Source organism: Leptosomus discolor, chromosome 4, assembly GCF_034619465.1.
Source record: "Leptosomus discolor isolate bLepDis1 chromosome 4, bLepDis1.hap2, whole genome shotgun sequence".
In the NCBI taxonomy this organism is placed as follows: domain Eukaryota; kingdom Metazoa; phylum Chordata; class Aves; order Leptosomiformes; family Leptosomidae; genus Leptosomus; species Leptosomus discolor.
This window is the reverse complement of record NC_141394.1, coordinates 8,799,650-8,824,203: the sequence shown is the minus strand read 5'-3', so window position 1 is coordinate 8,824,203 and position 24,554 is coordinate 8,799,650. Positions and strand designations below refer to the sequence as shown.

The following is a 24,554-nucleotide window of genomic DNA, read 5'->3' as shown; positions in this document are numbered from 1 at the left end:
CAGTTTTCTCAGGCTTCTATGGTACATGCTTGTTATTAATACCAAGAAGGCTTTTAGTGCATTTATTCATTTTTGTTCCTAACATCTGTCCTTAATGCTTTTGCAGTTATAGAGCCCTGAGGTTTATTCCTAAGCTGTTCTATGCAGAAATTTGCTGGTGGTCTGAGGAAAGTTGGAGGGCTACAAAGCAGTAGTTTTGCTCTTGATTTTCAGCTGAATATTTGTAGGGAAAAGAAAAAAAAAAAAAAAAAAAGCAAAGAATACTTTCAACAGTGTTTCTTTCCATTGCAAGCAGCTGCTGTCAGGATGTGACTTTTGATTGCCTTTTCCTACTCTTGCTCCCTCCCTCAAATCTGTGGTAGGAAAAAAAGTCTAACAATGCCTGATGTGGTCTTGGCAATCCTCAAAGATGATGCAGTCTCCATAGAGCTACCATGAAATAGTAATAATCAAAGTAACCATCGTAAGGATGGTGTGATATAGCTAGTCGTTGTTTTTCTGCTAGGAAAACTGTTTGGGGTTTTTTTGTTTTTTTTAAAGTGGTGTCTAGCCTGACATCACTGACAGGGTCACTGCAAGATCAGGAGGCCAGGTTTCTTAGTTTGAGCTTTTGGTTTGGAGCACGAATTTCTGCCATAAGAGGGACAATCAAATTGGCTGTATCTGCACTTCTTAAAACACAACTTGGTGGGGAATTTATAAACCCAGTGAAGCTGAGTCATTGATTTCTGTGTGGTGAGGATTTCAGCCCACTTCACATGCTTATAACAGAATTTTAAAAGAAAATTCTTTAATACTATGGTGTAGGAAGTATAAAGGATTCACATTATTGATTTGCTGGCTAGATTTTGAAAGGAGTTTAGGGGTGAAAGTCAGTCAAATCCTTAATGGGATTTTGAAATCACTCACACTGTTTTCCCTACGCCAAAACTGATTTGAATTGCTGTTAACCAGACCCCCGATCGATGGGCAACCATCAGCCCTCACAGATTTACATTCCCTCTTAAGCCACTTTTCAACCAGTGCGTTACAGAAATGGTGTAATTGCCAGTGCTGGCTGCAGACCACTTGCCACACCCAGCAAGGCGAGCAGGGCTTTGGCCATTGCCCTGCCTTCCTGAGATATGGGACATCACTTCTTGTGTTTATTTCTGTGAAGTACTATGCTAATCTATAGTGCCATATAAATAATTAATAGGAACGTCTCTGGTGCTGAACACAGCCAGCTCTGCCTGCAGATCTATTTTTTATTATAGAGCTATTACTTGAGTCTGTTCAGCATTTCCCTCGAGTAGCTGTCTTAGTGTGAGGTCTGAGAGGATGTGTGGGTTTGTTTGAAGCGAGAAAAAAGTTGTGTTTTGCGCTCATATGTAATATGTTTATTGCAAACAGAAGAATTTATTTTTCCTTTATGAGTGGAATACCCAATTTATCTGATCTACTTCTGCTACTATTTCGTGACTCCACCCTAGAGTCAGAAAACTGTCAGGAGTCTAATTGCATTTAATTCATCATGGAGGAATGCATCTGTTCCGGTAAAAGTAAGGCTAGCTTCAGCTGAATGGGGTGATATTGCACCTAATTTGCTAGCTACTCGGGACTAACTGGCTAAGAACATCACTTGACAACTCAGAAGGTGGCATTTGGTTCAATACTACAGGAGAGATGATGCTGCAACAGTGACACAGATACCCCAGCAGTGAGAGAGCACCTTGGCCAAGCGCACACCTGTGGGTGCAGGCAAATAAATAGCCAAGGCAATCGTTCAGTCTCTCTTCTTGGAAAAAGGAATTCATAGCCAACCATCTTGTACTTGATAGAAGATCTAGCAACAAAAAGCTCAAATGAAGAGCAAGGGGACAGTCTAACAGTGCAAAAAGTATAAATTAAAAATGAAGAGCATTAATAAAAAGCCAGGGTTTATTTTAACTGGGACCACATAGGTGAGTCAATGCAATTGCTTCCAATTCTCCAGCAGTATCTGGCTGGGGGAGATCAAAGGCATGAAGCACGGCAGTGAGCAGCCACGGGATGTGCTGCTGGTGCTGTAGGAGCAGGGTATGGCTGCAGCGGTTACCTGCTAGCAGTGATTGCTGTTCTGTGTCGGTGTTATCCGCCGAGAAGATTTACAGCCTATTTGGGAAGTCACTGAGGGTCTTTAATATTAAAGTCACTGCTGATTCTGAAGGATTTCTTAGGAATACTAACTAAATCTGCTGACAAATCCTGGAAGGGGAAAAACTAGCACGTGCCCAAGCTGAGAGTGGGTGGTGATTCCCTGTGGCTGGGCAGTGGGGATGACAGCCTGCTGGCGCTAGCCCCGCTGCTGACTGAGGTCCCTCCCCGCAGGTTGCATGCAGTGGGGACAGGAGCCAGTGGCACTTTCAGCAGGGCAGTGAAGGGGCTTAGAGCTTATTTCTTATCAATTCTGATTTTTCAAAAGCTTAAGTGTTTTCAGCAAAAGAAATTTTTTGAAGAAAGGCTATTCAGGCTTGGGAATCAGGGGAAGGTGATCTGCCAGCTGTAGTTGAAGGATTTTTAGTCCAATTTTTAAAGCGAAGAACATGATCAGGAATGCTTAGTCTAATTTAAATAGCTCTCCCATACTCTCTCAGGCCATCTCTCCACTCAACAGGAGGCTGTGATATTTTGCTCTCTGAGATGACAAGCCAGGTATAGTGTTCTTGCAAGGGCATGATTTCTTCTTCCTTGTTTGTAACGTGACAGCAATATCAATGTTAACAACATCGCAATTAACTTTTCATCATTTGTGCCAGAATTTAGCAGCTGTAGTAATAGCTCAGCTTTCTGGGAAGGAACTGAAGAATCTACATGATGTCCATCAACCTTTTCTCCTCCTATTGTTGCAAACTGTGCTGGAAAATATGCTGAAATGTGAGATTTCCCCACTATCTATCTCTCTTAATCTGTTCAGCTGCAATGGTTTGGTAGCCTCCCAGCAGAGTCAGTAAAGGCAGCCCTTCATTAAGAGATGCTCATCTGAAAAACAGGTCGAGGCTGCAACTTTCTGTGCTGGTTCCTTCTCCCCTTGGACATAAGGGTCTATTTGTCTTGTGCCTGGGTCTGCCGCTGAACTGGGGTCCTGCAGTCTCCCACCTCAGACTTTGAGCCCACGGCAGCTAGCAGCAGGACGCTGCCTCATTGCGAAGCTGGCTTCTCCTGCCCGTAGCCTGCGCCCAACACAGGCTTGGAATGACGGGTTGGAAGAAGGAGCTGGTCCCTGCTTCCCCTAGTGTGGAGGCAGGCAGCCCCGCTGCGGGGTGTGCTGTGAGAGCCTTTCCTCTGCCAAGACGCGTGTCCCAGCCCGTTGCAGAGACGAAGGCTGTTTCTCTTTGCAGTCTGATAATTTTGCTGGCAGCCTTATGCTGTTTTCTGCTACTTTCTACTCCTTTCAGAGGCTGCGTGGTCTCTAAAGAGCAAAAAGCCCCAGCTCCCATGCTCCCTGTGGGTGCAATTCTGCTTGGCCAGTACAAGGAAAGGGTTGCTTCTCACATCTTGCCCAGTATCCACACCTACACAAGGCAGGTGGGGTTTGTCTGGCTGTAATTCTATTGGAGTGCTAGTGTGAGAGAGGCCAGAAAGGCAGAGGCAGAACCATCATCTAGCTCTGATTAATCATAAAAAAAAAAACCCACCTAAAATAAGTATTGAACAGGAAAACTATCTTGAGGCTTTAAAGGGACGGTGTAAAGATTTAAAATACTATGTTAATAAAAAACTCACGTTCAGCAATCGTGATCCTGTTGCAGCAAAATATTGGTGTCAGTCATTGTGCTCCGTGTCACTAACAGTGAAACACAGAGACGGGTATTTACAGTTCCTCTCAAGTAATGTTTGGCCTGTGCCAAAAAAAGATCAAAGCATCCCCTTCTTTGGTATGATAGGAATACATGATAAAGGATAAGTAACATTAACAACTGCATTTCCTTTTAGTTGTATATGCTATCTTTCTTTCTCTTGTTTCTTGGTTGTTCGGAATTGCTTTTTAAAAAGCAAACAAAAAAATCCCAACCTGTTATAGGTGGGCACTCACTTGTTATAAATTATTTAAGGACTGGACTAATGGAGGCTGCCTTATTTATCTTCTTTAATTTATGGATTTGGATGTACTAAGGTTTAATCAGTATGGTTCTCTGCTCCTTTACTGCCTTTGGAAATCATTTACTCGGGTAACCTTGTCAAAACAATAAAAAAAAATCTTTAAAATTCTCATCATGGACATTTATCTCAAAATTCTGAACTCCTACCAGCAATCTCAAATTTCTACTTTAAATTTATTGCTTAAAAACTAACTGATGTATATGCTTTGTAGTGGAATTAAGATTTATATGTTTTTAAACACACATTCAGTCATAAAGGAGAGATTGGAACAGAGGTGATATATTCAAAATTCAGGTCTGTCCTTCAGTTTTTAGAATGGGCGTGTTCGTGCGATGACGGGTATGACTAGTGGCTTTAGGAGGTACCTCCATATGTTTCAATGAAGGGCTTCTAAAGCTTTCAGACTAGGAGGGGAATAAGGAAACCATCGTAATTGCTAATTTCTCTGCTCCTGTTCCTGCTGTCAGTGGTAAAAAAAAGGGAATGTCCAAAATATCCAAATGCAGAAGGACAGAGCAGAAACATGGCTTTCCTCGGCACTTTTTTATCTGTGAACAAATGTTTTTAAGCTCATACGCTCAGTGTGCAGTTTTCCAATTTTGTTGTCTTTCTTATTGCTAATTGCTGTCTTTCCTTATAACCCCTTCTGAAGTACGTAATGGGAATCTCAAAACATTCACTCAAATCGTTTCCACATACCTTTCCCATCACTTCTAGCAGCTACACAGCACCTGTGTCTGTGGTCTGCTATTTGTTTTCCCCTTTGCAAGTCTGTCCGTTGCCCACCCTTTCTGTAAAAATCAGAAACCAGGAATTTTAAGTTAATGGAATACTGAGGAGCACCTGAGACTTGTAGAAATATTTAGGTTGGAAAAGACCCATAAGATCCTTGAGTCCAACCATTAACCCAACACTGCCAAGTCCGTCACTAAACTGTGTCCCTAAGGGCCATGTCCATATGTCTTTTAAATGCCTCTGGGGATGGTGACTCAGCCACATCCCTGGGCAGCGCAGGGCAGGCACAGCACTTCTGCCAGCAGCTACAAAGTGCCTGTGGACACTGTAAACGCTGATGGTTGTGCTGAGGTGTTCTCAGAAGCTTTGGAGATAGGTGGGAGCAAGAAGACAAGCAGTCGTTGTCCTTTCCCAGTCTAGCCTTGCCCATCTATTTCACTCTGCTATACAGGAGGGAGAGGAAGGCAGATCCTGAACAGGTAGAAAAAGACACACTTAGTTGCTTAGTTTCTCTCTAAGTGAGAGCATTCATGGCAGCAAAGTGATAAAACTGTTTTCTGGTATTCTTTTGGGGCAAAGAAAAAATGTCTTAAGATCGGGAAAAGCAGTTTATTGTGGAATATTGTGGCTATCTTTTAAATTATTGTGGAATATTTCTCAACCAAGTTACAAGTTACCCGTATCACAGTCTCCTTTGCATTTACTTCCAATGATCTAGGAATGCTTCTGTTTTACAGAAAGCCCAAATTGTATTAATCAATCTGTTAGTTTTACAGGTCCTCCTTTATCCTCAGTGGGTTACAATTAGACATCTGGCTGCAGTCTGTAAAAAGTGTAACTGTGCTAGAACTGAAGTCCCTAAAATCGAATAGACTACAGAAATCTGTGACAGTGCAAACTTTTTCTGTGTTCTTGAACAAAAGGATGGCTTACTAGGAAACTCCTATCACCCAGCTTTCCCCGGTGGTGCTGTGGAGACTTCCACGATTTCATCAGGTGTTCTGAAAACTGGAGTTGGCAAAATCTTGATGGGTAAGGATGTGCTTTAAAAATCACTAGGATTAGGAGTTGCACTTTAATATTTTTGAGAAGTTTGATGCTTATCTAACAGAGCTTAACTTTTGTGACCCTTCTTCCTTCTTCATGACGCTGTCTTGCATTATCTAGGGTGCTCACTTCAGTGGTTTGATCATGTTTGTTAAATGGAATTAGAAGTTTCTGTAAAATGAAAAGTGAATTGTAAGCAAATGTTCTTGCTTTATACCATTCTAATCTCTTTTACCAGAGGTCAGACTGTTCTGCCACCCCCACATCCTTCAAGTTTAGAGTAGAGGGAGATAAAGCCTGTTTTGTTCTCGAAGACAGGTTCAAAATTCCTCTGTCCCCCAAAAAATCCTCTTGTTTACCACTGCTTTTTTTATCCTTCACAGCTTGAAGACAGCATAGTAGGTTGTACAGAGAAGGAAGCTGGAAGGTCCAAAGAAAAATGGCAAAGCCCATGGTAAGTTTCTACTCAATTCTTTTGAATAGAAACATCAAAAGCCGGTATGTTCTCCAATAAAATCAGGTGACCAAATGAGGCTGACAAATCTGAACTCAACCATTTCAGAGGTTCCAGTAGGTTACTTTTTCATAAAAAAAATTAATTTTAGGTAAAATTGAGAGAACAAATCTCTCCAAGAGACAGAGGAAATGCTTCAGGTCATAGATGTATGGTTAAAAATTATCACCGCACCTTTCAAAAAAATGGGAAAATTAGAGCAAAACTGAAGTACTGACCTTCTTCAGATCACTCTGAATTAACGACTTGAAAAAAACCCCTCAAACCTGCTCCTTTGAGAAATTTAAGTGGTACGATGTAACTGTCAAAAAGTATGAAGAAGTCTTTCAGCACTTCCAGTGACTTCCTAGGAAGGAAACTTCTGATAACAGGGAGCCCTTCTACCTGGCACCACAACCCAAGGCAAATCCAAGGGCAGCAGATAAATCCAGGCTTCTGCTGGTTGTGACAGATGAAGCTGGATGCCGAGATCGCTGGATGAGTTTCTACACCCCGTTATTTAGGATGTCACACCAAATTATCCCAAAGGTCCCCTGTGGCTTTCCCAGCGTAACCTTGTGTAGATGCTTGTGCCAAGCCAGCCCATCCCAAGCCCCCGGAGTGGTGAAGAGGACTGACTGCTCACTGGGCTCTGGAAGAGACCCTGAGCAAGCAGAGTAGCTGCTCCCTTGCCCCATCAGTGGGTGGTCTGGCAGGGAATTTCAGCCAACAGAGAGAAGAAGAGGTTTTGGGTGAATTTCCTACTGTCTGATGGAGCTCATCCCTTTCTAGATATAGCTAAATCATTCTTGACAGGGGTGACTTATCCTGAGGGCTTCTAAAACTTCTTCTGACAAACAACCTTTTTTGGCTTGGAATGCATTGAATTTCCCCAAGTATCGTGCGTCTGCGAAGTATTTCCTGTTAGAAAGTTATGCTTGAGCTCTCTTCAAGTTCTTCATCCCTGATTTTCTAAATTACACAGGATGAATGCTGTGCTATGCCGTAAGTACACAAAGTGAATTATTTGAAAGGGAGAGTAAACATTTCTAGCAAGCCTTTTTTAATCAGAGAATGTTTACTGATGTCTTTTTATGACATGTTTTCTTGGCTGCATGGAAGAGAATGGGAACACAATTTTGAAATTTCTTATTCTTTTCCCTAACTTATCATTTGTATGAGAACACATTCCTGTGGTATATAAAGCCTTCTACAGGGAATAGCTTTTGGTGAAAGATTCAGCCCACACCTTAGAAGAAGGGTATATGTTACAAGCGTAATAATGTCCGATGACAATAATACAGTGAAAATCAGTGTTTCTAATGTCTGTGATCCTTTCATAAGTCTCACAATAATTGAAATTTTTATTTTTTCTCTGTTCTCACATATATGAGAACACCAGCTGTTAATCTTTATGGTGAGTAAGTTTCTAGCACTCATGAACAGTGAAGAAAGTTAAGCTCACCAGCACATAAAATGCTTGAATAGTATTATCTCAAAACAGAAGATGTACAGAAAGCGGAGGGTGGGGGGAAGGGGAGTTTCATTTAGGTTTTTTGTTTTGTTTTGTTTTGTTTTTTTTAAATCTTATTTCAAAGCCATTCACATGCATTTTGGTGGCAGACAGAAAGTGGCATTACTGAGCCAGTTAACTTTTAAATCTGATTGCTTTTGATCTTAATCGGTATAGGTAGTACTTTTCTCTTTAAACATTCCCATTGAAAACTGTAGCTACTTTCAGTGTGAAGTATGAATCCACGTAACTTAGGATCATTAAAAAAAAGTGAAAAATATGTTCAGAAAAGTATCAACCTTTTAGTTGTAGATGTTACACTAAATTTCCACTTATTTCTGAAGCGAGAGGTTCTATTACTCTCCTAGCTTTGGAGGATTGCCATAATTTTATTTTATATGGGAATAGCTGCTGAAAATCATAAATACTGGACTGTTCTGTTAGGTTTTACTTGGTTAATGCTCTGCTACCCAAATGGGACTGTTTGACAAAGTGTACATTCAAATCCTGAAAAGAATTTGCAACTCTAAGATGAGAAATAGCTAAAAGATAGGTTGTATTTTTCCATTGTGAAAAGTTTTCCTCATTTCTCAAGCTGTTCTATGGGCTCTGCATTCCCCCTTCTTCGCCCCCTTTCTCCCCTGCTGGGGTTTAGCACACCTCAAACCTTTGCCAACTGAGCCTATAGCACCAGCAACCAGCCACTGAAACTACTAAACCCATAATATTTCTAGATGATGATTATTAGCTGGGTTTGATCAGTTTAATGGCAGAAGAATATTAGAAGACTGGTTTTAGGTTTTAACCATCCTACAGTGAGCTCTTTCCAGCCTTTTGAATCCATGTAGACCTACAGGCCCATACCTGTGTCTATACACATTGCGATGAACTGTAGCTTTTCACATTTACAAGCTCGTCCTCTTACACTGGCATAGCACAGGATATTGTCCAATACAGCAATAGAGGAAAACAAGGACAAGCACTTATGAAAGTACATGATTCAGCCCAAGATCCCCGCCCCCCCCCCCCTCCCCCCCCCCGTGTTAAGTCAGTTAAATGGTTTCAGTGATTTTACTCTAGCCCAAAGGGTGTTCAACCAGCACTACCCTGGCCTGTTGTACCCTCATGCCAGTGGATGGACTTTCTATTGCCTTTGAAGAATGCCCAGTGCAGTATATAGGGGCTTGTTGGCTGTGCCCCGCATCGGAAACCATAACAATGATGGTAAAAGAGTAATAAACTCCCTTTACTAAAGACAATTTCTTTTTCCCTATGGCTTAGTCCACAGTAGTATCAGCTATCAACGTGCAAGGGAAGAGAAGGGAGTTTCCTCTTATTCTTTACAAAGGGTAAGTTGAGCGTAGGTAATTTTACACCCAAGTCTCAGCTGAGATCCTGATCTTTAGATATTTCTAAACCTCCCATCGGTACCATCCTAAAGTCCTGAAATCAATGTGTGTATTGTCAACTCGTTTCCTTATATTAAGCAAACAAATGAGAAGGCGTCACTAGTCTGAGGCCTTGCCTCTTGTTCCTGAGCTTTGAAATGTACCTGCTGCCTGAAGGCTGAGAGTAAATCCCCTGTGGTCTTTAACATAGAGCTGCTCTGTAACACCCACCTTGCAATATTTACACCAGTGACGGGTAGCTTTTATTTCCTGATAATGTACTGGCAGCCTGTTCCCAGTTAGAAGAGAAATAATAGTGAAAGCATACGGGAAACCTTATTCCCTTTCCTAATAACAAATACAGTGGAATTACACTTTATAATACCATAGACATGTTTGTTTATGATGCACATAAATCTTGGGATATGTTACTAGGAAGACACATGCAGAGCTCTTTTATTAAAAAATTCACATTCTGCAGCTGAACCTACTTTTTTTAAAAAGAAATGCATTATTATTATTAACCATGCAGAGCATAGCCTCAGCAGTTCACACTTATGCCTGGAGCTCCATTAAAGATTTCCTAAATAAGATTACAGAGTATTTAGTCTCTATTAATTATAGATACATATAGATTAATGCTTATTTATCCATGTATATTCAATTAATTTCCAAACATCTGTGCTAATTTGTTGAAAAACCTACTGTAAATATTATTACAAAGGAGGTCTTCAGTCTTTATAGTCCTTAGGGACTGAACATTACTGGAAAGCAGAGAGAGCCTAGCCCTTGTCCGGGGTCCACTTTGATCCTCAACCCTTGAGCCTCTCTCCCGTGTTCTGTTCTTCACCAAGCTGCTTTTCCCCGGGTACAACCTGCTGCCTGTGGCATCCTAAGCCCCTTCCCAGCTCCAGTTCTTGCCTTTCTCTCCTCCTCGCCCATTCACAGCAATGAACCAGGCAGAGGTGGTGGATCTGGCCTATCTATAGGAGAAGGGGTGGGGGGAGCACCCAGGCACCCCAGAGGTGGCCAGCTGTGGCCTCCTTCCTCTCCAAAGCCCTGAGGTCACTGTCAGAGCTGCTCTTGCAGAGAATATCTTTGAGGCCAAACCCTCTTGATATTGAAATCAGTATCAAAACTTCTACGAACTAAAATGATCCTGATCTTGGCTTTGTATCTACACTATCAATGAGCAGACTAATGTACAGAGCTACAGATTTCTGAGGAATTTAAAAACCCAGGGAATGGAAAATTATACTGAGATTTATGCTGTTAAAACAATTGGACCTCAACCAAAAAAGCACTTGTGCTTTCAAGAATCCCGGGCGCTTTTAAGAGGCAGTATTTCATGGGTTTTGGGGAAGGCAAGCAAATATGGTATGCTGTCAAAAATGTGAATTCAAACATTCTTTGTACAGCCTATACTTGAGGGTCTGATGTTTTGGGGTGAAAAACGGGTCCTCGAAGCCCATGACTTTGATTCAATCTGATTCAATCAAGGCACTTCAAGTATAATATTGAGACAACTTTTAGAAATTGCTTAAGTTGATATTTTGGATTTATTATATACTGTAAAAGTTACATTAATAGTTCTGGCTTTTACATAATATAAAGAGGCAGTAAAAACCTGAAATATCTATTTCCTGGGATATTCTCATATTTAAAAAGTCTCTCAGCAGAGTGTGAATTATTTGCATTTTTTACTTTCTGGAAGATCAGCCATTTCAGAGCTACATTTAATTATGATTCTTTTGAATTTTTTTAATATTCTTAAAACTGTCCACTTCTCAGCCTACCAGAGCAGATGAGCTGGCAGAACATAATTTTGTTTAAATCACATTCCAGTGGAACATTCTGCATTAATAAATCAACATTTTGCCCTGGAAAACTGTTTCACTGGAACAGTCCAAGTTGATCAAGTAACAAGAATATAAGCTTCATTTTCCCCGGCCTTGCCACTTTGACATTTTGAAAGGATTTTTCACTCATTTAGTCCAAAGATAAATGGCTAAACAAGTTGGAAGGAAGGAAAACTAAAATCCTAATCTCTAATTCTTTGAATTTCAATTTCACCATACCTTGGTCAGAAAGTATTGGGAAGTAGGCACTAGTTTTAATATATTTAATTTGTGATGTTTAAAAAAATAAAAGCAAAAATGCCAACTAAATGACTACATCAATTAAAAAAATTAAACTCTCTCAGATAACTACTTCAGCCTTCTCCAATCAGAAGTGTTAAAAATAGTGTGGTTGTCATGTGCTAGGGAAGCTGAGTGTATATCACACCACAGATCCCACTTCTGTTTGGGTGCTGTCTGGATGAAAACGTGAAGAGCAGATTAAAAGAGTGCTGGTAATACGAAGAAAGAACAAAACTGTAGAAAAGCTAAGATTTGTAGATATTTAGAGACACTGTCATGGCTTGGTAGATGGTATTTATAATTTGTGCTCCTGAAGAGGAGGGGACGAGGGTGAGGGGTGGGAGTGGGGAAGTCATTTGTGGCTTTATTTCCTCAAGAAAACATCTTATCAGAGGTTAACACTGAAGTGATGTTTTGCTAATAGAGCATGTTGGGGATGGGCAGGCATCAGTTTCTTTCGGGTGAAAGTTAAAACAGCCCGTCACTGGTTGTGCTTTTCTAAAATGAGCCAGAGATGGGATAATGGCTTTACCGCTCAAATTCAATAGCCTCAGAAAGGAACAGGCTGTTCTAACCTTCTCGAGCTTGTCGTAAATCTTACTGTTAATTAAACAAAAAAAGGAGATTTTTTAATATTTTTTGGAAGGAATCCAGGATTTAGGAGATCCTGTCTCATAAAAACCAAATTAAGGGAAAATAAAAATCTTCACTCAACTGCAGCAATTTCAACTTGTTGAAAGTACTTTCCTTCCCAATTGTATCCACATATACTTTAACCTGCCCATGCTTGTGAGCTCCATGGACCTGGACAACAGACCTGGGTAAGACAAACTCTGGGCTCTAAACAGGCAAAGTCACTCTTTTTAGTGTGACTTTTAGTCAGAGTTTTAAATCAGAAAGGTTTAATACATGCAATGTGTTGCAATAAATCAAATCCTGATGAACAAAAAACACTGTTCAGAAAGCTCCAGAGTGTTTTTACTAATACCCTGGTTTGCAGGAAATTATGAATAACTTATCCTTTCATTTTCTTGTTGCTTTTGAAAATGAAATTCTAGTAAGGTTAAAAAAATAGTTTTGTCTTCATCCTGGCATTTCTTGAGAGAAATTCTTAACTTTTATAAGAATATTCTATATAAAATACTGTAACTATCGAAATTATAATCTATCACATTTAATATCTCCATTACAAATTTAGACATTTTTTCCACATGAAATGACATGTTTAAATCACTATATAGTCTTCTATTATAATTGCCCATGAGACCAAAACATTCTTTTGTACTTTTTTTTGAGAAATGAGTTAATAGCAATGAAAAAAAATCATTTTTATAAGTATTGTAGAACTAGCAACGTTTTCTTACAATGTCATATTCGATAGTAAAACCAAGAATGTGAAAGAAATATGATTTTAATAAATGAAAAGACACTTACACTGTAAGGTCTTATGCAGTTGAATCTTACAACCCATTAGAAACCTTGATTTTAGGACCACAGCATATTCTGGCACAGATAGAAGACTAAATGTAAGAAGTAGTATTACTTCATTAGGACAATGTTCCCAGGATAAAAGATTGCCATCAAAATAAAAATGCAATGTGTGGCTTCCTCTCTGTGGGTGATGATGCTCTGTGGGCAGTAGTCCTCAAATTATTTTGGCTTCTTATCTCTACAAAAATTTCCGTAGAAACATTGCCTTCTGCATTTGCCCCATAAGGAACAAAGTTTTATTCCTCTCGCCTCCTGTATTTATGTAGTAATTGAGTTTGCTGACTGCAGAAAATGAATGCAGCTGGATAAAAAGCTATGCTACATCTGCGTACCTCACTTGGAAAGGGTACCGCTGTGCGTTCAGAGCAGGTGCCCTAAAAGGGACGTGTAGATAGCAGTGCTAATAAATGTATGGATAAGACATTAAAGACCACAAAATGAAAATGAAGGGTAAGCTAAACCTGATGTTGGCATCCCGCTACCAAACTGAGAATAGACTGGCAATGAAGAAGCAGTGGGATTTTCTGGAGAACCTTGTTGCTGCTTGCACGTGTGCGGCAGTAAATAAACAGGAGCTCTCCCGACCTGGCGAAAGAGTAATCTCTACTGGCAGCTAACACACAGGAAAGAAGTGAGGGTCTCTCTGTGAGGGGGTTCGAAGGAGCGGGGCACCTAACAGTGACCTTTGCAAACGGAGTCGGGGTGCTCTGTATAGCAAAGTGTGGGGGGTGCATTTGAGATGTGTTAGCATCTGACCCCCAGCAGGTGCTTCCAGGTATGTCTGCAGCACACAGCAAAAAACCAAAGTGGCCTCATAAAGATCCTAAGGAAGGGGGCTCTGGGAGTCTATGGAAGGGGAAGATTTTTCAGTCACTTCCCAGCACTGTGGTGGGACCATTTCGTAAGTTCACGTGAGCATGGGCGAAGTTTCAGTGCTGCTGCAAACTGCTGGCCCCAAATAACCTCAGCACTGTGGTGTGTCTTGGTATAAATATTCCCAACTAACCCTAGTATAGAAACAACTGAGGCAATAGAAAAAGAGCTTTATACTTCCGACTGCAAGCACTGCCGGGCTCTCTGAGTACAGCAAACAGGCCGCCTCTCCTGGGACACTGTCAGTGGCATGCACCTGTAGCATGGGCCATGGTAATGGAGAACAAGGCCGTCTCCCACGTATTTCTGGTTCGATCTGTCTTGGCAATGACAAAAACCCGCCCCCTAGGATCAGTGGAAACTATAATGTGTACTGGAACCTGACCATACAGGTGGATGGATCAGCATTCAGTACTGCTGGTGCAGCGCTAACCTGGTGTGCACAGACGTTAGCCTTATTCAGGAGACTGGCATCTGGAAAGTCAACCATCTGATTCCTCTGAAAGCCCTAGAGATACCGCATTGCCACAGGGTCTGGTATAAAGCGAGAGACTAATAGACAGCATTCGGTGCCCATGACTCCCGAACGTGTACCTGTTCACAGGACCTGGCATTGCCGCCATGGTAGGTGCATCTACCAGCCTTTCACGAGAGATCCATTAACACCAGCAAATAATGAAGTGTTTACCCATCACTTTCTGTTGGTGCTCTTGGTTTTAAGTGGGAGGGCCTTGATTTATGTCTCCACAAAGGGGTGGAGAGTAGCCATGCTAATGGTCATAGGTCAAAAACTGACCATCAGGTCTAACCACTCGGTACCTGATGGAAAATCAGAACGCGTCATATGGTGCTTTATTACAGCTCGTCTTTTCAGAGCAAACCCTGGATGCTTTGCATGATTTTATCTTCTTTTGCTTGGCCAGTCACCAGAATATTATCTGGTGACATAAATACAGAAGGCAGAATGATTTTCTCATCAAATTTGATTCTTTGTGTGTGTTTATGAGCATTGCAAAAAAACCCCAAGAAACTCTCTGATGCACAGACATCCCCTTCAGCAGTGAAATAACTACATCAGACTGCCACAATTTCAAATATTCAATGAAATCATTCATTTTTGTTTATTTATTAAAGTAGCTACACACAGACCATACAAAATAAAATAGTTTCTTGTGAAGAGAATTTCTCCAGATGGATCAATGTGTTTGTATTCAAAGCACTATGCTCCGACAAACTCTGCTGAAAGCAATATATGACTCATTCTACTATTCCACGCTATGCATGACTCACTTTGAACGATGGAGTCAGAAGGTCGTTTGTTCTTATGTCTCTGTAAAAGTATTTGGACTCTGTATATGCCCAGAGGAAAAGGAAACCCTTATGAAAATTGTCCAGCCCTTTGAGGGAAGCCTAAATCTTGCCATAGATGAATGCACAGCTCACTAGAGGCGATGGTCACGGCCTAGGTTTTGACCAAGGGCGTTTTTTTTCTGAAATAAACCAGGAGGTTCAGCTTGAAGGTTACCCTAGTATCTGATATCGTAACCTGCTTACAGTTTACTAGTTTTGAAGTTTCATATGCTGGCATATGATGTTTACTTTCAGGAATGATAATTAATAGACAGCATCCATCTACTAGAAAGTAATTTTGTGCTTTAGAAGGACACACTGAGCCCAGTGTTTAAGGGGCAGTTCTTGCTAGACTCTTATTCTGTGTAAACTGGAATTTGGTAACTCTTACCTAAAAGTCTGTACGTTATTCTGCCTGTATAGAAAGAAGACAGGTGGAGATGTATAACCTTAGAAGTAAAAGTATTAGTTGAAGGGATCTATGGCCAAATTCATAGAAGAGACAAATAAGATCATGAGATTTAATTTGTGTGAATGTACGTGTATATAGATGTATGTATAGATGGATAGACAGATCTGCCTAAGAATTTGAAACCAGGCATAGACAAAGATTTATTTTCATACTACACAGAGATGGGCAGAAAATACCACTGCTAAAGATTTGAAGTTTCAAAGTTGTTCTTTCCTCTTTGAGGTTTTCTCTATTGTCTCATCTGTTTGTCCATCCTTCCATCTATTCATCCTTTTTCTGAGCATTGCCATGTTCAAATCATTTGAATAACGCTAATGATACTAAATTGAGCTTTTGCCCTAAGGTTGTTTCTTCTGCTCACATTTGGATGACAAAGGCACATCTAAAGTTGCGTGAGTAACACTGCTACTAAAGTAGCTGCTTTACGTATGCCATCCATGATAATGTGTTTATTGCTGTATTAAGTGCTTTTAAGGCAATAATCATGACTACTATTAAGTCTACATTGACTAGCTTTTCTAGAAAGGTATTTGATCATTTCATAGGCAGTCATTTTGCTATACAGGAAGCAATTGTTCTTGCTCCTTTTTAACTAACAGACATTGGTTTAAAACCCAGGTTAATGTAGGCCTCTTGAGAGACATATATAAAGTAGCCAGGGTTTTTGGCTTCTATGGATTCCCTAAATGTTATGAAAATTATTTAAATGAAATTAAATTAAGCTAAATTATACATGTACCATGTATGATACCACCTGTCACTTCAGAATTATTTTGGACAAGGGATTTGAGAAATCCCAGTACAAATCCAGGAAATTAGTGGAAGCTCAGACAGTGATGCTGAGCACAGGCTGTGAGCACTAGATATTTCTGAATTAGTCCAGTAACTAAAAAAGCCTGCACTTTCTATATTTTACAAGATACTATGCTGTTTTTTAAAATTTCAGAATTGTTAATCTTTTTCAAAATTAAGTTCTATCGAGTTCTTACAGATAGTTAAAAAGCTGGAAGAATGAAGGATAATTTTTCTCTGCTTTTTTAATTTATTCGCTTACTTTGTGAAAGATTAAACCTTTTTTGTTGCAAAAAACTCCAACATTCAGATTTGTGATAATTCTGTGGTGCTTATACAAACAATATGAAATTGCACTGCTTGGAGTCTTGTAACCCTGCAGACAAAAACCCAGAGTGCCTTCTGGGACAGGAGAACACTGAGTGAGTTTTCAAACTTTCAGGAAAATCTTGCTTAGACCATGTGTTAGAGGTACCCTTTTAATGTGTGGGGCACGTGGAAGGTACATAATTGTCTAAACCAATGAAATGAGAGAGCTAGAACCATCAGAACCATCAGAATTTGTTTTCTGGCAAGACTGTATAAAACACTGTTAAGACCTACAATACCTTCAGTGGGAGAGCTGAGATGAGAGAACCCCAAATGTACTATAATTCAGGCAGGGTACCCAGATAGACAGTCAATCTGCCAGGCTGCCAAGCAGAAAACAAAATGTTTTGCTGGTGGCAAAGGAATTGTGTTTTTAAACTACAACAGTGCTGAAATTCTGAATGAAAGAAAAGGCTTTACTGAAACAAAAAAAGGATGAAACGTTTTGTGTGATGTACCTTAACAAGGTGCCTGAGCAGTATCCAATATGCAAATTATTGCAGAAAGAATTGGGTGATTCAAGAGACCTGAACAAGGAAAATATTGAATGAGCTGTCATCTCTGCTGCAGCAGAATGGAAGAGACACTCCTGTTTTTAAAAAGATTGTCTGATTATTAAATTTTCTCATAATGCCTTCGAAGCAGCCTTTTAAATTCATTTTTAAAGTCTTTAAGACCATCCAAAAGTGGGAACTCCAGAACTTCACTTCATTGTGTTCTTCACAGCCACTCTCAAGTGCTTTAAAAGGTGACATAAGGGCACCACAGCCTATAATGACTAATGCTTGGCTGTCTCCTCTAGCTTCCTATGCTCGTACATCTTCTGTTTTTAGTTTCTCCCTGTATTGTCCATTGGTGTGGGTACTTTACTGGCAGGAGTTTATTATTATTAAAAGACTATAGGGATGACTATTGTGTCTCACATTATTGGCAAGGAAGCAATTGCTATTTGCAGCTTCTGCTGAAGGAAAAAGCAGCAGGTGAATGAACAATAAAAAAAGATTTGTTTCTAGTGCCTGTTTATAGCATCAGGAGTTTCAAATTTTGCTCAAGCACTGGGGGTTTGGGGGATTGATATTGAGTACATTTGGTGGTAACTGGATGCAGACTGACGCATTGGGCTGCTGCAACTTCCATCATAACCTTCCCTGCAATTGGGTGTTAGTATAGGATGGGTACAAGAGAGTAGAACATCCAGAGAAACTCTTCAGAAACCTGAGTTAGAAATCCAAGCATCCATTATAATCCTTCTTGGCTCTTAATTCTGCTCTTGACCACTGCTGGCAAATCTCTACAGAAAGCTCGGCATATTCTGTGATATGAGATGCCAAATTCTGCAAAGGAATGCAGAAAGGCGTTCTTGTCTTGTTAAATAGACAAAATCTTCCTCATCCACGTGCCCGCCTTGGGTCCGTACCACCAACTCCAGCCAGCATGAGAGGTAAGGCAGCCCAGAAGAAGTGAAGTAGGAATAAGCATTGGTCTACAACAGTTTAATAAATTCCTTCTTTCAAAGGGAATTAGACTTTGCTTGGACAGGGAGGAGGGTTTGCACAGAGAGCTTTACCGACCCTGGGCCCACCTGCAGCTTTGTGCTGACTATCGTTCTGGCAGTGCCTGGTGATGTGGCCCAGACATTTCTAATTATTCCGCCTGAAAGCAATTCTCCTTGCAGAAAGATCAGAAAAATCATATGCTGGAGAGATTCCGTTATTGAGCTCAGCCTCCTGCTGAGCCAGTACTCTTTAATTTGGCATTATCAGAAAAGATGCAACTTCAACATGAATTCTTGTCTTTAAAATACTAGAACGAGCAAGAAGTCACAGCCTTTAAGTGTTCAAAGCGTTTTAATGATGGTGAAGGTCAAAGACAAAGTGCAGACATGTGGAAGTGAGGAGGTGTCAAAGATTAATGTAATTCTTATTTGCACTGAAGTAAGTGGACTGAAGCTTAAAGTGGAAGAAAGTGGGGGAATGCAGATGGGCTGTTTGGTGCTGCAAGGAGAAGGAGGGACTGCAGTCAACAGTAACACAAAGGACATTTCCAAGCATTGCTCCATTATTTTCTAGTATCTCAGAAAGCCCTTATGGCAGCAATTAGGGGGGAATACATAAAAGGGAAGTGTAGCTTTTAGAGAAAGGGGCTTTGTGATACGATGGTGCTGGGACCAGCAATTTCTCTTATCAGCTTCAGCAGGAGAGTGGGTGAAGAGAGGGAAGCAGGTGGCTCCTGAGAGTGTCCACCTGGAAGAAGGCTATAGAAGGGAAGCTGTGCTGCAGTGCAAGTCCTAGAGTTAAAAGAAGGGTAGAAAGTGAAAGGCCGATGCTTTTTGTTTTGTTTTATTTTATTTTTTATTTATTAAAGAGTAAGAACCTCCTCTTGTACTGCAATCTTGCAGGGTTTTTTGAGTTAACAATAGAAAGTGTATTTATGAAAGGTGTTGAAAAAGCCCTGGTCGCTGCATTGAGCTCTTCCTGGGTAAGTAAATATTGTACTAGCTCATACTATGGAGACAAAGAAAAGATAGACTTTGGCAAGTTCTTACTGCCTGTTTGGGTAACGCAGCTCAGTTTGTGCTCAGTTAAAATGAAAGTTTAAAGGTAAAAGCTTTGTGTTCTTTCTGTATGGCAATCTCAGACACAGCATAACTGGGTGTTTCTAGGGGTTTTTTTGCTAAATCATTGATATCAGTTACCCTGGATGGGGCCGGGGGGGGGGGGTGTGGGGGGGGGGGGGAGGGGTTGGGAACCAATATAATTTGCAAATACACCAGTTAGGTAATTCTGCAAATCAGCTGGTGAATTCTTGAGTCTTTTGCTTTCTACAATCAAGCGGTGAGCTAATATATTGGTAGGAGGGAAAGGGAGAAATTCGTTTGCAGAGGCTTGCTAGGCTCAAGATAGATCTCCGCAAAGCTTGGGAAAATAGCTTTCTGTGGCTCTGCTGAGTTCCTGTTTAATTACTTAGCCAGATATGACCTTGCACAAATTCTGTAATACAAGGGACTAGGAGATCTTTTGTGGTAAACAGAGCTCATAATATCTCTGTTCTCTAATCTCATTTTCTCTAGCTGATGCCACCCTTTATAAAAAAAAAAAAATAATTAAAAAAAAAAATATATATCCCTCAAGCACCTAATTGAGAAATGGCTTTGTGAGGGGATAGAAACATTTGAGTTGCAAGAAGTAATTAGGCAAGAACAATGTTACTTGTCTTTTGAATGTTACATACAAATACTGTTATCAGAAGGCTAATTTCTAATTGTGTGCCCTTTGGGTTGGCCGTTGTTATACATTTAGTCACCAGAAGTAAATGCCTAAGAGGTTGAACAGAGTGTTGCTTAGTTGTATTTGTCATACAGTTTAGGAGGTGTGTAACTGTTCATTTGCAGTTTTCTTGCATGCACCTGGGAATCTGCCGTGTGTGAAAGCATTCCCAAGGGAAGTGGGTGTGCGTGGCACCTGAGGAGAGCCCAGCGGAGAGTCCGTGTAACTCTGCAAAGTTATCAAACAAATGTGCCGTAACAAATGCTAAGAACTGGAGGAACTGGAGAAGTAGTGATGAGGCATAATGCAGTGGATTGTACTGTGTTGAGAAACTGTTTCATTACAAGCAGCGCTTTAAATGGTTCTCTTGTTTTGTTTAGATTTTGAAAGCACTGTATAAATAAAAAATATTTTCTTTCATATTGGTGATGCTAATGTTTTAAATTTGCATTGCAAGGGACAGGATGAAATGAGTTTTGAGGCGCATGACATTACAAATGCGGACTGTGGGTGGGTTTATGTTTGGGGTTTTTTGTTTGTTTATTTGTTTGGTTTTGTGCTAAATACACCTGTAATATGCAGTTCAGGAAAGAAAGGAGATGGTCCAAATTCTGCCACATTCTTGTTGAACAACATACAGAGCCTGTGCTACTCCCTCTAGCCACCAGAGCCATTCACACTTCCACCCTTCTTACAGGATAAGCAGAACCTGTCCCTAAATCTCATGTGTCAGAAACAGCCGCTCACCTGCTGTGGGAACACAACTGGCCACTGAGCAGCTGGCCACAGCAGCCGCTTCAAAATGCGTGGTAATGCTTTGACATCACTTAAAATCAGCCTCTTTAATATTGTCTCCCTTTGCTATTTCTGCCTTTCAAGCAAAGAAGCTGCTCTGCCTTAAGGGATAAAGGCAGGCCCACTGGTTCTTAATTGCCTCCTTCCCCAAGTGACTTGGGAGATTGTTTTCTCACCAGCTGTAATTATCCTTTACTGTAAACTAACCGAAGTACAGTCTGATTTCAGTGTTCTGTTCATTAGCAAGCATCCTGTTTTGAATGTTCATGTATTCTGGGAATGTCCAGTCTACAAGAATGGACGGATTTGTCTAGCAAGTATTTGTGAAATCCCCTGAGGAACTGGGTAACTGATTTGAAATGAAACCCAGGCTGTCAAGGACAGAATATCAATGGATGGTCAAGTTGCAGAGTAGAGAAATGGGGGAAGAATGAAAGCTTCCCTTCATGTACCTTGACTCAAGCACAGTCCATGAAAAGAAGACTCACAGATATTGCTTTAAAAAAATAATTTCAAAAAAAAGTCTGAATCCTAGCACATGCTTTCTCTTGTTATTTGCAAGATATTCAGCAGTGTGGACTGCTCAGTTTTCAGATGGGTAGATGTGTGGAGCACATGAGTGATGCTGAAGGGTTTTAACAGCTACTGTTCAGCCATCCAGCTCCTACTCAAGCCCCTGGATCTGGAGTTTTCTGTCGTGTCTCCTATAATGAGCAGTGAAGCGTGGCTGCTCTGCCAGGCACAGGTGGAAAGGTTTGCTTAGTAATGTCGATTGCTGGAGAATAAAAGAGGTGACTTGGGTTTTTTTTCTGCCTAGTGAGATTACTCCCATCAAAAGTATGATTTGAATTTCCAAGTGACTCTGTGTAGATGCTCTTCTTATAGTAATAGGGGCTCTTTAACCACTGTAGAATAATAGACTTCCTTAGTGGAGCAAACCACATCAGAAAAAGACACTTTCAAAAATGTGCAGGCGGAAAGCTATTGCTGAAAAACTTGTTCCACAATTGCCTTTTCAGTTAATTTCCTCTTGTATACAAGCCCTTTCTCAGAGCATTTTACCATATATTTCCGGAGAGAGAGCACTTATCACTGAGCACAGTGCTCAGATCTCAAGACACCAGGCACTTGAAGTGCCTGGTGCTAGAAATCAGAGCTGATGAGCTTTCATACGCCTGGTTTGGCTAATAGAATTACCCAAACTGTTCTGATGTGCAAAATTGTTCTAATTGTATATGAGACTACTGCTTTTGCTGGGTATTTTGATACCTCTCTTAATGATCTGAATGAGGAGGCAGGTGAATATAGAAGTTGTAGAAACAGAAATGAGAACTAAGAAACCACATGGAAATGTGTGTTTAAAAGCAAAAGGCTTGCTTATTGTTCATTAAAGCATTGAGGTATTGACAGGAAAAAACCCTCTAGAATAAAGGCTCGAGAATGCAATATTGCATGCTTAGGAACTTCAATTAATCTCTGAATATGACAATTCCCACGTGTGGAAAATGGCAAGGAAATAACTGTCATGCTATTGAGATCTGTCTATTCTTTCCAAGTTGCACACATATTTGAAAATTACTCTGAACAATTCTAATGGTGTCCCTGGATACTACAGACTGTGAAAATAAGTTTAAAAGAGCCCCTGAAGAATAGTCTGTGGGCTTTTTACCATATCAGATGGTTATGTCGTTTGCTAAAGTGTGGGCTACGCTTCTATTCTGTCACTGGTAACTTGCTAGTCTGCTAATAAAAATTATCTTGCTAATTCTTGGATGTCAAAATGTGACTAACTTTTTTCAGGCTTTTTTTCCTTTTGCTCTTTTTCTTTCTTTTTAAATATAGTCACTTTTATGCAAGATTTAAAAAGGCAACATCTTATATTGTTTGGTCTACTTTTCAGAAATAGTGAAAGAAAAAATACAGAAAATGCCTATAAATGGTATTATATATATGCCACATACATCCATGTGCATATCTGTGTGTGTACGGGGAAAAGCAAATTAATGCAGTGTAAAACACATGTTGTTATCTAAAAATTCAGATACCTCCACAGCGAACTTGCTCCAGAAACAGAGGTCCTTTTATTTAGTTTAAAGAAAGACCTCTGTTACGGGAGGTATAAAAAATCTCCTTCATTATCCAGGTGCTCTGGGCGAAGCCCTTGAACAGAACCTATATAAGCAAGAGGCAGCCAGTATCTGCACTGCTGTATGAGACCATCTCTATGCATCAACACCTGTACACATACACGAGTGCATCTCTGCATGTATGTGGGTAAACAGACTCTTAATCTCAGGTTATGGCTTCTGTATCTGCTAGCTACACTTGTGCACTTTCAGCCTTTGCTAGGAATCAGCTTCCCCGCTTTTTCAAGCTTTGTCTGTTTAAACACCCATTTGCACATACATATATCTGGGATGGTATCCCCCATTCTTGCCTTACCTTCACATCATTGATGTTCATCCTTGTTCCCTCCTTCCCAACGAAGATGTCATCTATGTCAACCAGGATGTACCTATCCAAGGACAGTGTGAGCCTCTTCCCCGACAGGAAAGAGATGGCATCAATAAAGATCAGTTTGTGCAACCAGAAGGTCAGGTTGTTTCCAAAAAGGACTCTTTGGATCCCATCGTGAAGCCCCAAGTCTTGGATGACGGTTGCATACAGAGCGGCCTCTGGCAATGCCGCGGGGGGCGGTCTGGAGGTTTGCAGTTCAGTTAAAAGCACGGGTTGATAAGTGGAATGGTTAAACTGGAAAACTGTCCAGTCTTCGCCGGGCAGTGGACCTTTCTCAACCCTTGGCGCTTTGGTAATGCGCAGCAGGGGAGACTGAGGGTTTACCACACAGTCTTTGAGGGCTACGTTATTATAAAGTTGTAATGGCAACCCTTTTAGTTTTGTACTTGGGGAGCTGTTCTCGTTGGCTTTATGAAAACCAATTATGCTAACACTGTATTCCACACAGTATTTCTCCAGAAGCTCTCTATTCCACGAGTCCATGGATACATACTTTAAAATATTCTCATAGATAACAATTGCGTATTTGCCTTTTCCATTGTCTGTGAGAGGGGGAATATCCCCCTTAGCTGGCGCGATGACCATGTGGTACTGAAATCTGCTGGACTCGAGGATGGCTATGATGTCTTGCCCCAGCTGGGAGTACTGGCTTTCCACAAACAGGAGGACAGTGGGATCAGTTTTGGATGGATCAATCGGCTTCGCCGTTTTCAGCTCGACGGACCTGTATGGTAGAATCTTGAGGTCTTCGCACTCCGCCTCTCCGGTGGTTTCCACAAGGGCCATTTCCTGCTTGTAGCCAGTGTAGAGGTAATAGGCAGAAATGACAATGCTTGCCAAGCAGAAGGTCGCCAGGAGAATGACCAGCGTTCTGAAACTTCTGCGGAGCTTCACAATTAGATTCATCTTTCGCAGGACTTCCAACTTCTATTGGACTTGCTGCTTTTTCGTTCTCTCTTCCTAAAGCGCCATAGGAATGAGGAGATGCAGAGGTGCCGATTCCTCTCCCAAGACGTTCATGTGACCATTGCAGTGCATTTATGAAGCTGCCAGGGAGGTTATAAAGCTGTTGGAGCGAGAAGTCAAAGGATCTGGAAAGCTAAATTGAAAGAAGTTTTCTCAGAATGCAGCAGCTGCCAATAATCAATGAAGAGGACTCTTAACATTATCTGCAACAAGAAGTAAAAGAG

The 24,554-nt window shown here is 40.8% G+C and overlaps 1 protein-coding gene across 1 annotated transcript in view; it reads right to left on the bottom strand.

The window, feature by feature from the left end:
* The window catches only part of LOC104350435 (N-heparan sulfate sulfotransferase 4), an 83,343-nt gene extending 59,073 nt beyond the window's left edge, over positions 1-24,270 (bottom strand). The window contains exon 1 of the mRNA XM_086463968.1: positions 23,290-24,270. Within this exon, the coding sequence (XP_086320094.1) occupies positions 23,290-24,270 (981 nt within the window). The remainder of the gene's footprint in view (positions 1-23,289) is intronic.
* Between the last annotated feature and the right edge of the window lie 284 nt (positions 24,271-24,554).